At 47.6% G+C, this 13,882-nt stretch overlaps 1 protein-coding gene across 2 annotated transcripts in view; it reads left to right on the top strand.

The window, feature by feature from the left end:
* Window positions 1-13,882, top strand: part of PLCD1 (phospholipase C delta 1) — a 48,043-nt gene that overhangs the window by 32,764 nt on the left and 1,397 nt on the right. For both annotated transcript variants that reach the window (XM_031059738.1, XM_005424333.2), the window contains 6 exons: window positions 7,017-7,178; window positions 8,466-8,622; window positions 8,911-9,027; window positions 10,734-10,912; window positions 11,816-11,948; window positions 13,644-13,793. In XM_031059738.1, the coding sequence (XP_030915598.1) occupies window positions 7,017-7,178; window positions 8,466-8,622; window positions 8,911-9,027; window positions 10,734-10,912; window positions 11,816-11,948; window positions 13,644-13,793 (898 nt within the window). The remainder of the gene's footprint in view (window positions 1-7,016; window positions 7,179-8,465; window positions 8,623-8,910; window positions 9,028-10,733; window positions 10,913-11,815; window positions 11,949-13,643; window positions 13,794-13,882) is intronic.

The raw sequence follows: 13,882 nt of genomic DNA, 5'->3' as shown, positions 1-13,882 counted from the left end.
AGCAGGACCCTGGCTCTGGCACAGACAAGGTGCCTCCACTGGGAGAAGTGACTCTCCCAGGGTGAGGACACTCCCAGCACAGAGATCAATCTTTGCAGGCTCTCACTGAGTTGGAAAAATACATCTTCAGTGTCCCCTCCTGACTTGTTATTTATCCTGGTGCAGGATCAGGAAAAGTGCTGATGGCTTTTCAGCTGATGGCAATGATAGGATGAAAGGAGAAGCACCAAGCAAAGCAATGTGTGATTTGTGAGTGGAAGGGGATGACCCCAACTTCCCAAAGATGTTTTTTCCATGCCTGTGCTCATCTAAACTGATTTTGATTGCCAGGAAGACACTTGGCCCCAGCTGAACACAATGCCCAGATCTATCCTAGGGAATGGATTTGGGCCGATCTGCTCCATTGCAGGGATTGATCCATTTAGTTTAAACACAGAAAAATTGCCAATGTTGCAACAGCTATCTTTTTCCTTCTGGTACTTTTCCTCTGCCTTCCTGCTGTGTGAAGTAGGGCAGTGCAAAGGGCTGAAATGCTGATGGTTTTGGGTGTAAAATACATTGAAACTGAAACATGAGGGAAAAACAAACAAACAAACCAGAAACCTCTTGGCTTTTCCCTCCCTTGTTGACAAGAGGAAACCAGGGACAGCCAGGGTATTTTTTATATCAGGAAAAGGGTGGGATCTGCCACTGGGCAAAAGGCTGGAGGCTGTAAACACACAGTCGAAGGATTGCTGCCGATTGTGTCAGCAGGGCAAGGTTAGTAATTAAAGGAAGATTGACACAGTTTGGATTGGTGCTAACGATTCACACCACAGCCCGGGGCAGGAATCTGATTTATTCAGCTCCATTCAGGAGCAGTGTTGGGCTACACAGATTATCTAAATACCTGCCCCAAGCTGCTGTCTTTAGGTCCCAATAGTGAATGATGTGAAAAACCACATACAGGCAGCACCAGGGTTGTAGGGAGGAGCTGCTGGTGGGTTCTTGCCCTTCTGTCCCAACCCTGCCAGGGCCCCTTGGCCCTGTCCCTACATCCCAGCTAGAAATGCTGCCAAGTCACAGTCCTAGAATGAGACTAAAACCGCTCCCACTGTTGGAACTATTCAGTGTATCCAGGTGTCTGAAACCCCTACAGTTCTTTGTTCCTTGTTTATGAGGACAGTGGCTTTGGGCATTACCCACAAATTTTGTGGCAATGTGGCTTCAGGTCCATCTGCACATCTCTGTTTCTCCAACCTTAGCCCAGCTTGTCTGCAGTGCATCTTCCTGCATAAGTTCTTGAGCTGAGATTCCTTCAATCCTCTAAACCCTCCTTCAGTAATGTGTTTCTTCCCCTTTTCCTGGAGATTCTCTTCATCCTCTGGTGCTGCTCACTGCTGGTGCAACACCTCAGTTTGCAGCTGAAGGACATGCACAGATGGAGATGTGACACCAGTTAGTGCATCTGATCTGCACATCTCCTCGGGAATGTGAACATGTTATTCCTCACAGCTTCCAGAAGTCTGCAGAGGTGGATAGCCTTGTTAGGAAAATGAATCCACAAACACCAGAGGTTTGTGTCCAAAAAGGAGACAGAGGAGTCCTTTTACTTTATTCCAATAAAGGGAGAGGCCATGGGGCATTCCCCTGGATCTCTTGAATTTTTGGAGGATGCAGCCTCCTTTTTATCCCAATTTCCTGGCTGCATTTCCCTTCTCTCTTTCCCCATTGGCTGAGGTACTTGAGAGGTCCAGACTTCCCAAAACACCTGATACCAGAGATTCCCCTCTAATGTAGAACCCTCCCTTTTCATTTTTAATTCTTACAGAATTTAGGGATTTTTCTTCTCCATTGTTTCTTTAATCTTTCAATGTCTAATTTCATTTTTCAGCAAACCTGTATTTTATTTGTAAAAGCAAATACCTTTTTCCATTCATCAGTCAGTGGAATCCTTCCCATTGTTTCTTTTGTGTCCCAGTGCTGGTTTTATCTACCAGCAGACCCACAGCTTGTTTGCAAAGACAAATCCACTGTTCCTCTCATCCTGAGGGTGGGATGTCAGGAGGCAGTGCTGACCCTGTGTATCTGTGTACCTGAGCACTTCACTTGGGGCTCCTTTGGAGAAACAGTCAGAGGAGTTGGAGGTGTGGTCTGCCTCCTCCTCAGTGTTTGTCCAAACAGAGGAGGAATCACACCCTGGGAGTGTTTGGATTTCTCTGTTGACTCTAAAGGAGGTGTTGAAGCCACAGAAAGTTTGTTGAGATGGATCACTTTACAAAGCCTCCATTCCCACTGAGATGAAAACTGGAGCTCAGACCTTGCTGTGGCTCTCAGGTTGCTCCTAGGGGCAGGAAGCTCTCAGGTGGGATAAACCTGTGTGTGCAGATCTTTTAAAATCCTCTGCTCATTACAGCTCTGCTGCTTCTGGTAAAATCAGTGCTTTCCTTTAAGATGGTTTCCACATCCCAATGTCAGAACCATTTCACCTGCAGAGCTGAGCTTGTTCAGTGTGCAGTGGAAGAGGTGGGAGAGCAGATGAGCTCTACTTCAGGGGGACTAAGGAATGCCATTTTTAGGGCAAGAGTTGCATCTGTTCCAGCAGCCACTCCACTGCGTGTTCTCAGTGAAGTTCAATGTCCTTGTAGCCCTTCCTGAGGTTGCACTGCACCTTGGGCTTCCCACGGACAGCTGGAATGGCTTTATGGTCTACTTGGAGAACATTTATTGTGTATTTCAGCTATTGCTTCCTCCTAAGACAAGGGATCTGCTCAGCAGAGCTGAACTGATGAGCTGAGTGTGTTTTGCCTCAGGCTAGAAATACTTAGTATCACATGAAGGGGAACCAGGAGAGATGGAGCAAGGGCACGTGTGTGTTTGTGACTGTCTGATCAGCTTATTTAAAACCTCAGTAAAGAAGATAAACTCTCAGATTTAGGACTTTGCTTCCTCTGCAGGGGGGATTCACTGCAGTGCTACTACAGGATAGCACCTTTTGCAGGAATGGGGATGAAAATGCCTCTCTTTGGGGGGAGTCTCACCCTTTTTTCTGACAAATAAGCAAACGGATCTCCTCTGAGTTAGGTGGGACATGGCCTGCTCTCCCTTGTAGGCATAGGAGCAGTGTCCTGTGCCCATGGGGAGCATCTGCGCCACACCCAACGTTTCCCAGAGGAGCCACAGGCTAGACAGGATAACAGCAGCACTGAGGACCTGCTGCTGGCAGCTCTGGAATGGGTTGTGGTGAGGAGACACAGTGGAGGCTGTGTTGCTGTGCCTTCCCTCGTGATGTTCTTCAGCCATGTAGGGTTGGGCTGTGCCAGGAATTGCACCTCCCACTTGCTGTGCAGGCTGAATGGGAGTGATGCCTTGAGAAGGCTGACCTAGAACAGAGGCTACACAGAGCTAAAGAATAAAGTAGGCATTTATTAAATGGCCTCAAGGATACACCTGGTGCAGTACAAGACCCCAGCCCAAAGTGAACTAAAATGGTCACAAAATGCACGACTGCTCACAGGGTCTCTCACTTTTAGAAGTTCTGCTCCATTTGCTTCTTGGAGTTAATTGTCCAATTACAGCTGCAGATAATGAAGTCCCATCCTTCTTGTTTTCTCTCTTCAGTTCATGGTCATGCTCTTGAGCCTGAAACTTGTATTGGTTGTCCTTGGTGCTAGAGAAGGAATTGTTTTGTCTCCCTGCTCTGTGCAGAGAGCTCACCAACACTTAATATGAAGCTCAGAACTATACACTAAAGTAGTACAGAATCTGAAAAACATGGAAGCTAAAACTTAAGGCATCATTTCCCCCCTTCAGAGGCTTGACAAGATTTTAAAAGCTTAATTACCTACTGGTAATTAAGAATCAAGCGGGCTGACCCAAATACCTTATCCTTCTCCATTGCTGAGCTGTGAGGGGAGGCAATAACATTTTTTGTAGGACATTAGAAAGGAGAGGCAGATAATACATTAAATACCAGGATGGTATCTGCAGCCTGCAGGGGACAAGAGGGGCTGCTCTCAGCCTCTCCTGATGCCTTGTGCATGCTGCCCTAGAACAGAGACTGGACAGAGCTAAAGAATAAAGCAGGGATTTATTAAAAGGCCTCAATGGATGCACCTTGGGCAGCACAAGAGCCCAGCCAGGGCTGCACCCAAGATGAACCAAAATGGCCCCAAAATGCACGAGCGCTCCCGGGGTCTCTCCCTGGGATCAGTTCTGCTCCATTTGCATCTTGCAGTTCATTGTCCCATTCCAGCTTTAGCCCCTGCAGTCCCACCCTGCTTGTTTTTCTCTCTCCAGCCCACGGTGTTTGTGCTCTTGGGGCTGAGATTTGGATCATTTGTCCTTGGTGCCCAGCTGGAGCAGGAATTGTTTTGTCTCCCTGCTCTGTGCACAGAGCTCACCATGCCCTGATATGAAGCCCAGACCCACACACTAAAGCAGCACAGAATCTGAAAAATATAAAAACTAAAACCTGAGGCATCACTCCTTACTGTCCCCAGCGCAATCCTTCCAGGCTTGTCCATCCCAGGTGCTGAGCAGAGCCTAAAAGCTCACCCAGACCTGGATTTTGTGGTGGAAGAACAGAGTAGAGCTGGGTGTTGAGGCAGGAGGGTGGGAAGGGACATGAGAGCAGCAGGCTGAAGTCAGGCTCTGAAGATGAGCCAACTCATGGCTCATCCATCAGCCATGGGTGTGAAGAAGCAGAGCACAGCCCTGCCTGGGAGGACGGGGTGGGGATGGGGAGGAGGATATTGCTGTGCTCTGAGTGCTCCTTCTGAGTGACAGGGAAAGTGCCCCACTGTAAACAGCTCATTTATAGCTGAATAAAAATGCTCTCAGCTGCTGCCTCAGGGGCCAGTGTTGGATTTCTGCTCAAGCCCAGCTTCATCCACAGCTTTGCCAGGTGGTGAGGAGTGGGGCTGGTCTCTGTAAGGACGTGATGCAATTTGCTTGAACCCACAAAGGGTGCAAAGGGGGAATGGTGTGCTTTGAAAAGGCCTGTGTTGTTTTATAAAAGATTCTTGGTTTTTCACAGTCCTGTCATTTGAATGTGGTGGGGTTTTGTTGCTTTTTGCTGCTGCAGAAAGGGTAAATATAGAGTGTTGCTGAGGAAAGGGGAATGTGCTACACAGACTGAGGGGCTGCACTGGCTAATTCCAAGATAGCATTTTTCTGGAATAATTTGTACCCTCCAAAGCCAGGAGTACCAAACACATCCAGGTGGCAGCAAATCTGTTCCTGGAAGCTGCCAGGCCTAGTGGTGCTCTTGATTTTAAGGCATAACCCACACACCTGGAGATCACCCCCAGTCACCTTTCCCAATAATTCTCCCTGCTCCAAACATTGCTGCTGCCTTGTTTGGGCTCTAAGCCATCCCTGTCCAGGCTCCAGCCTTCCTCCCACAGCCAGGGCTTGTGCAAAGGATACATCAGTGGTGAGGGGTTGTGGATTCTTTGCTTCTGTCTTTCCAGAGTCAGGATTAAATGTGTGAGAAGGTATTTCTTGTTCAGATTCAGATGTTTATCAGTTCTTATCTATATCACAGTCTCACAAACCCTGAGTTCTGCAGCACTTCACTCTCACAAACTAAATATGGAGCCCCATCTCTCTCTCTATAAGGCCTTTGAAGGATCAACTGTCCAATTAAGAAATGACACCTCAATTATTTTTACTTTTAACCCAATAATCAACCACCAGTGCCTGCAATGGGGACTTTTTTATCCAATTACACAAAACCACCCAAAGAGGGTGAAGAAGAAGGAGAAGAAGATGATGAAGAAGAAGAAGACAAAGAGGAAGAAGACGAAGAAGAAGAAGAAGAAGAAGAAGAAGAAGAAGAAGAAGAAGAAGAAGGAAAAGGAGAAGAAGAAGACAAAGGAGAAGAAGAAGAACAAGAACAAGGACCAGCCTCCACCCCAAACCTCCACCTTGCTCTATATCCATTACTGTATTCTAAACCCTTAAACTCTGAGTTTCCCACCCTGTGATATCACACCCTTCTATTCAAACTCCACACCCACAATCCCAGTTCTGTCATTCCATTTTGGAAGCTTCTCCACGGCCTCAGGTCAGTGCAGTGTTCTCTTGGGGGTCAGTGCCTGGCAGCACAGAAAGTCTGAAATTCTCAGCAACCAGGTTTCAAACAAGGGCTTTCATGTGAACCTTGAAAGAGGCTGGAGAGAATTAATTCAGCACAGGGAAGGTGCTCCCTGGACTCCCTCTGCACCCAGCTGTGGTGCACTGGCACTTGCTGTGCTCAGTGTTGTACCATCAGAGCAGGGCCAGGAGAAGCTGTTCCTGAAGAGAAGGTAGCTTTGGAAAGGGGCTGGAAATCCTCCTGAGGCTGTCAGCACTCTAAGGCTTCACCTGCAAAATGCCAAATGTATTAGAATTCCATGTCTGCTGTGCATGAGGCACCTGTCCAGAACTTTCTAACTCCCCATTAAAATGTCTGTGGAGCAGAGGCTGCACTGCCTCAGTCCCTGCTTGGATCTCAAACAGTTTTCAGAGTTGTGCACAGGTTTATAACCACACACTGCAGAGTGAGGGGTGCTTAATACATTTATTAATAAATGTATTAAGTAAATGATAATTAATAAATCTATTAAATAATAGGCCACACAGAGGGGCAAAAATGGTGCCACAAATTTCTTCCAGCAGCCCAGGTCTCCAGGCTCGGCCTTGTTTGCTGAGCAACATTTCAGTCATGGGGGGAAAAAAAAGTCTATTTTAATTGTCTTTAACAGCACAACTGTTCAAGTTGGTTGAGGAGATGGTCAGCTCTATAGCAGAGGGGAATCACTGGGTTCTCTGGGGTTTCAGACTCATGGCTGGTGGTCTCAGAGGCTGGGCAGGGCCCCAGTGTAAAAACAGACTTATTTTTACCTGACTTATTATTACATTATTATTACTTCTGGGTAATAACCAGTCACTGATGCAACTGTAAAAGCACTGGTTACAGCTGAGGGGCTTTTTCAGGGTGGGCCAGAACCTTCTCTAACCACCAGGTATTTTGTCCACTTTTCCCTGTGCAGCAATTGAAAGGGAAGATCCTGGTGAAAGGCAAGAAGCTGAGCAGGCAGGAGGACCCCATCAATGGGAACAACAACCTGGAGGCTGAGGATGTCTCTGATGAAGATGAAGCAGCTGAAATTGAAGATGAATCTGTGAAGACCAAGGTAGAGCAGAAGGGAAAGGTGAGTGAAAGAAGAAATCACTGAGAAATCACTTTTTAGGTGGGTTTTTTACCACACCTAAAGAAATAAAGAACGGAAAGCAGTTGAAATACAATTTTTCATGTGTTCCCAGCCAAGACAGGTCTCAGTGTGGTTTCAGCTACTCAGCTGGGTTGAAAGGGTGAATTGTTGAAATTGCTGGGGCTGAGGATCCTGGTACTTACCCAGCTTAATGATCTCTGTCCCAAGCACAAACAGAGATCTTGCAGAGCCAGCCAAGCACAAAGGTTGGCATCTTTCTCTAAAATGAGACTGGAGGACCTTGCAGCAGGGGCAGACTGTGGAAGCAGTGGAAAGGCACATGTTCAATCTCTGTCTTATTTCCAGAAATCTGTTTGTCATGGGACACTTGTGACTTTGGCTTTTCCAGTCATGTGTCGGGATATGCCTGCAGCCTCACTGGCTGTTTGTTTCTGACCTGGAGGAGGCAGGGAGGGAGGATCTATGAGGAAGGGGTGGCCAGTTACTAAAGCAATTTGTATGATGATTGCTGGAAGGAAAAGACTGGCCTTTACAGAAGTGTTCTGCCCCATCATGTGAGGAAATGGATTTTTCCAGTGTGCAGGTCCTTGTGAAGCCCATATCTGTCACAGGGTGGCTTCATAGGTGACACAGACACATTTAGCCCCACTGAAGGCAAAGATGTTTGGTGTTACCTCTGTATCAGGACTGATCTACATTTCCCTTTGATGAGCTGCTCACTCTTTGCAGATCTTATTTATTTCTCTGATTTCTAGTCAATAAGGTGTACATTATTTTGACATCTGTCACTTTCTTTTCTTGCCTGATGAGAGCTGGGGACTCTCACTTGCACCAGTGAATGTGGCTGTGGAGTTGGAGTCATCAAGGCATTGTGACAACTTCCTAGTTCAAGGGGGAAAAAAGCCTCTGTGGAGGCCAAAACACCCTTTTATTCCCTTTATTGCCAGGTTTGCATGCCTGGGACCAGGACAGTATGGAAAAGTCATTGCTAAGGCTCTGCTGTAAAGTTTAGCACCTGGAGACAGAAGTGGGTGCTGAAATAGAAATGATCCTGCAGAGAGCAGCAAGGAAGGGGGAATCCTTTTCCAGCCTTTCCTGCACAGGGTGACACAGAGGGCACACCAGCAGCCACTGAGAGTTTGCATCTTTTCCTGGTGGAAGTGGTGGAAAAGAGAAGCCCCAGGGGTGCTATAGAGAAAACACAATTGCCACTTTTGAGCAGAAGAGCAAAACCGCCCCACAAACCTCTTGCTGTCCTGTTTTTAGAGTGACACCTTGAAGCTGGCCAAGGAGCTGTCAGACACAGTTGTCTACTGCAAGAGTGTCCACTTTGAAGGCTTTGATGACCCCAGCCATCCTCGGGCTTTCTACGAGATGTCGTCGTTCTCGGAGAGCAAAGCTCTGAAACTGGCCCAGGAGTCTGGTGAGTCTGTTCTGCCCTCCTCTGTCCCTGCCCCCCAGAAAGGGACAGCTGCTGGTGGAAAAGGCAGCCCAAAGACATGGGTTATGACCTCTTTGGTCAAGCATGTCACTGAGAAGAGTGGGAAGACCTTAATATCCTCAAGAAGGGTATTTTTGCAGGTGGTTCCCATTCAACCAGACTTGCCAGGCAGAGGAGAACACACAGCAGCAGCAAGAAGAGATAAAAGTAGCCCCACCACTGAAAGGGATGGGGGGAAAAAATTCTAGTTTTTTTTTCCTGTCTCTGTAGGAACCAGTTTTATCCATCACAACATCAGGCACCTGAGCCGTATCTACCCCGCAGGCTGGAGGACGGATTCTTCCAACTACAGCCCCGTGGACCTGTGGAACGTTGGCTGCCAGATTGGTGGGTGTCTCTGGGAGCCTGGAGGGGGTCACCTGGCTGGGTCACCCATGGCCTGGCTGGGGAGGGGCTCCAGCTGAGGCAGAATCTCAAGCCCTTTGCAGCCAGAGGCTCAGCAGCCACTGGGAGAGACCAGTTTTCCAAATAATGCCCAGTGCTGTGGTGTTGTGAGGTCCCCAGGATAAGGTGAGAGATGAGAATTTGACTCCATTTTGACTCTCAGAAGGCTGATTTATTATTTTATTATATGATATTAAAAGAAAATGATATACTAAAACTATAGTAAACTATAGAGAAAGGATACAGACAGAAGGCTAGAAAAGAATGATAATAAAAACCTGTGCCAGACTCAGAGAGTCTGGCACATCTGGCTGCGATTGGCCATTAATTAAAAACAATTCACATGCTGGGTAAACAATTCACCAAATCACAGTCCAAAGCAGCAAAACATGGAGAAGCTGAAGCTTCCCAGCTTCCCAGGAGAAGAAATCCTGGCGAAGGGATTTTTCATAAAATATCACAGTGACACAGTGACTTCCCATGGACCATCTTCCGTCTCACAAATCCATCAGGAGAGGCTTTTCTGCACATTAATGTGCAAATCCCTGCAGTTTCACTGTCAGCAGAGTTATTGCCATTTAGAAAGGAAGAGGGAGCATGAGCTCCTTGGGTCCTACAGCCATGGTAGCTCCCCTTGCCCTCTCTGACCTCAGGACAGTCCTTGGGAGGCACCATCAGTTCCCTTGGGGTACAGGAAGGCCAGACCTGAATCCACTATCTGGGCACACAAAATAAGATTTTTTACAAGCCCTGAGTACCTTCAGCTCCCAGGAAAACCAGTGTGCTGCAGTTATCAAAGTCTTGCTGCAGGTGGAAAAATAGGGGAAGGCCTTAAAATGCTCTCAGCCTTCAAGTATCACCAGGTATGAAGCACATGCAACCAGGATAAATTTCTGTGTCTTAAGAGATGACTTAGATGGTGCTAAAGAGTTTAAAATCATCCTTGAGGAAATCAAGGGAGCACTGAGGAGCTGCTGGGTCCATGTGCACTCCCTGTGTGGTATCAGTGAGGCTGTTCCAGGTTTTACATCAATGCCTTTAAAAAAGGTATTGACAAATTGGGAGGAAGACAAGGCATGTGCCTGGTGTTAGGACAGCAGTGAGGCTCAATCTATTTTGGGCAGCAAAGAGGTGATTTGATCACAGCTTCTATGCTGCCACCTGAGGAGTTCAGACAATGAGGAGCTCTCCAGTCCAAACAACAGAGGCATCAATGCCCGTCAGGATGGCAAATGAAAACAGGCAGCTCTGGGCTGGAAAGGAGATTTTATAATGAGGCTAAGTAGCCAGAGAAATGATCTGAGATGGATTTGCTGGCTTCACTGCAGGAGAGAACTCCTTCAGCATAGAAATAAAGATGTTTACCTAAAAGATGCACTTGTTCTAGGTAGCATAAATTCCTTGCAGGACAATTTTTGATCATGGGAAGAGCAGGATGGCTGTAATGGCTCTTCCTGTCTCTGTCATCCCTGAGTGCAAGAAATCCTCAGGGCTGGCAGGCTGTGAGGGTCAGAGTTTACCACTGCTCTTTGAAGCGTGGAAAAGCCAATGTTTATGTCCATGAAGTGCAGTTTCATGTGAACAGAATTAGCATGAAAAGATTCCTATTGATTTCTCTGAGTGACTGAAGTTATTTATTTATGTTGCAGTTGCCCTGAATTTCCAGACAGCAGGCACAGAAATGGATGTGTACCAGGGCCGGTTCCAGGACAATGGGTGTTCTGGCTATGTCCTAAAGCCAGAATTCCTCCGGGATGAACAAACCAAATTCAATCCAAAATCCATCACAGAAGGAACATGGGGGACAAAGAAGAAGCTGCTGCTTAAAGTAAGAATAGAAATTGGGAAACATCTTTGTAACATCCACTTTTTGGGGGGGTGTTTAGGTTGTACCTTCTCCTTCTTCTGGTCCTGCCTTCAGTGTTGTCCTAACCCTACTGATTTCCCTCATCTGGGGGCTCTCATGGACTTGGATCCTCCAGGGATCTCACTCACATGTTTAATGTTGGGTGTGACGGTGTTCACAGGGGTCCCAGGATGAGGGAAGAGACGAGGATCTGACTCCATGTTTCAGAAGGATTGATTTATTATTTTATGGTATATATTATATTAAAACTATACTAAAAGAATAGAAGAAAGGATTTCATCAGAACGCTAGCTAAGAATAGAAAAAGAAAGAATGATAACAAAGGCTTGTGGCTTGGACAGAGAGTCTGAACCAGCTGACTGTGATTGGCCATTAATTAGAAACAACTCTATGAGACCAATCACAGATGCACCTGTTGCATTCCACAGCAGCAGATAATCACTGTTTACATTTTGTTCCTGAGGCCTCTCAGCTTCTCAGGAGAAAAAATCCTAAGGAAAGGATTTTCCATAAAAGATGTCTGTGACAGTTGGGCAATAGGTTAATGACAATATTTGCTGTAGCTCCAGAACTGTGCAGGCTGACATGCGGCCACCTCTGGTGTTCCCAAGCACCAGCTGAGCACTGTAGGGACACTCAGAAAAGTTGCCTGTCCCAAAGGCAGCTGGCTGGCTGGCTGGAGCAAGGTTCCTTAGGGGCTTTAGCTCATGACAGCTTCCTCTGAAGGATGTCACAGCAGCAGCTCTGAAAGGGCAGCACCAGCCTCTCACAGCAGATCCTGCACTCCTGGGGAAGGAGAGGGAATCCTCCAGGGAGCCCCTTCTCCTGGTGATGTCCTGACCTCCTCCCCTGTTTCCTCCACAGATAATCTCTGGCCAGCAGCTGCCAAAGGTGAACAAAAGCAAAAACTCCATTGTGGATCCCAAGGTGACGATAGAGATCCACGGGGTCCAGCAGGACAACAACAAGAAGCAGACCAAAGTCATCGAGAACAATGGTGAGGGGGTTTCCTCCCAGCTCTGCTCCCATGAGCAGGAACCTTTTCTGTTCCTTGGCAAGGCTGCTGCCCTGTGGGCAGACCCACCCAGGGCACCCAATCCTGCCCACACTAAACAGATACTTGAGGTGCTGTTCTTCTTCTGTTTGGAGACAGAAATTCCTGTAAAACAACATCAGCCACATGGGTTGTTTGGGGCTGGCTGCCAGATTTGCAGAGCTAGAGCTTTGGAAGTGCTCTTCACCTCCATGCAGTTGGGTTTGACCTGGTGTGCAGGGGTTCTCACCAGGATTTTCCCAGAAGAAGCTTCTTGTGGGGCTGAGTGTACCCCAAAGGTGTTGCAAACTCCCAAAAGATGGATGCAAGGAAGTTCAGAGGTGTCTGCTCCAGCCTCTGCCTAAAGTTGGGCCGTACAAAGTTTACTCAAGCTGCTCAGGGTATTGCCCAGATGAACTTTGAGTATCTCAGAAGTTGAAGGACCATTTCTTACCAGTCAGACATGGCTGTGACTTCCCTCTGTGCACTGAGGGTTTGATATTATGGCCTTCTGCACAAACACACACACTCTGCTTTTCTGTGTGGAGTAAGAGCCAAGCACTGGAAAGGTGGTGCATATTTTCCTGCCTGCTAACAATGTTCTCCTTTTCCTCTTTCCTGTTTGAATAAATCTGGCCTGGCTCCTAAAGCTCGTGGCCGTTTCCGTCACCTACAATAATTTTTACAGCCTGTCAAGTGAAAGTTGTGTAGGGAGCATTTCAGCCCTGCCAGGCCTGTTCCTCAGGGCTGCTGAGCACTCCCAGCCCCATGGCCAGCCCTTCTCCAGCTGGAACAATGCTGGAATGATAAGTGCTGCCTTGTGGAAAGCAGATCAAACAATAAAGACACCCCAGGCCCATCTCAGCACCTTCAGGGCCAGATGAAAGATCCTTGTCTCCTGCTAAATCACAAACCCTGCAGGACCAGCAGGCTCCAGGTGACATTTTGCTGTCCTTGGTCTCTGCTCTGCACAGGCAGTAGGGTTTTTAACAGGATGTCCTCTCCTGTTTGCTCCTGGGGAGTGGTTTATTGACACTGCAGTGCCGTGGCCTGGAGAGAGGGCACTGAGCTTGCTCTGCATTGCATGTGTGTTGGTCTCAGCTTTGTTTGCTTTGTGATTCTGGACCACGTGACCCTTATCCAGACTTGATTATGCTTTTTGTAATCAGACACTCCTCATTAATTTTTCTTGCAGACAGGGAAATTGGGGCACAGAGTGGTGCTTAGATGGATTATCTCAAGCAGTTGGAGAGGCTTAAGGCCCCAGAAGGCTGTCTCAACACAAAAGCACAGCTTTCCTCTCTTCCCTCCCCTGGTTTAGGGCTATAAAAGTTTGCATCTGGTCCAATGGCAACCAAAGAGATCCATGTACCACCCAGCAAGAGCCTGTGGAGCAGAGCTGAGTTCCTCCCCTGTCCTGCTCCTCACTCCTTGCTAGGACCAAGGTCTGCAGTGAACAGCCCAGGCTGAAGGATTTATCAATTCCAGGCAGCAAATCACAGTATCAAAGCTGAGAACAAGGCTCTTGGCACCTCCTCAGAGCCTTGGTTTGGGTCAGATTAAGTTGACAGGCAGGAAGAGTCTCCATCCATTTGCAAACGCCTCAGACCACCACTACTGCTGACATCTCTGACCTCCATCCTTGTCTGTGTCGCCCAGGCTTTAACCCAAACTGGAATGAAGAGTTTACATTTGACATAGAGATCCCTGCACTTGCCCTGGTCCGGTTTGTGGTGGAGGACTTTGACATGTCGACCAAGAATGACTTCATTGGGCAGTACACCCTTCCCTTCACGAGTCTGAAGCAAGGTAAGGCCCTGCTGCCTGCTCCTCACAGCCACTGAGCCCTTTGGGAAGCTCCAGTGTCTTGGATGAGTGGTCCAGATCCATCAGAGCTG

This window comes from Geospiza fortis, unplaced genomic scaffold, assembly GCF_000277835.1.
Source record: "Geospiza fortis unplaced genomic scaffold, GeoFor_1.0 scaffold182, whole genome shotgun sequence".
NCBI lineage: Eukaryota > Metazoa > Chordata > Aves > Passeriformes > Thraupidae > Geospiza > Geospiza fortis.
The sequence above is the reverse complement of the archived record's forward strand: the minus strand, read 5'-3'. Positions and strand labels throughout refer to the sequence as shown.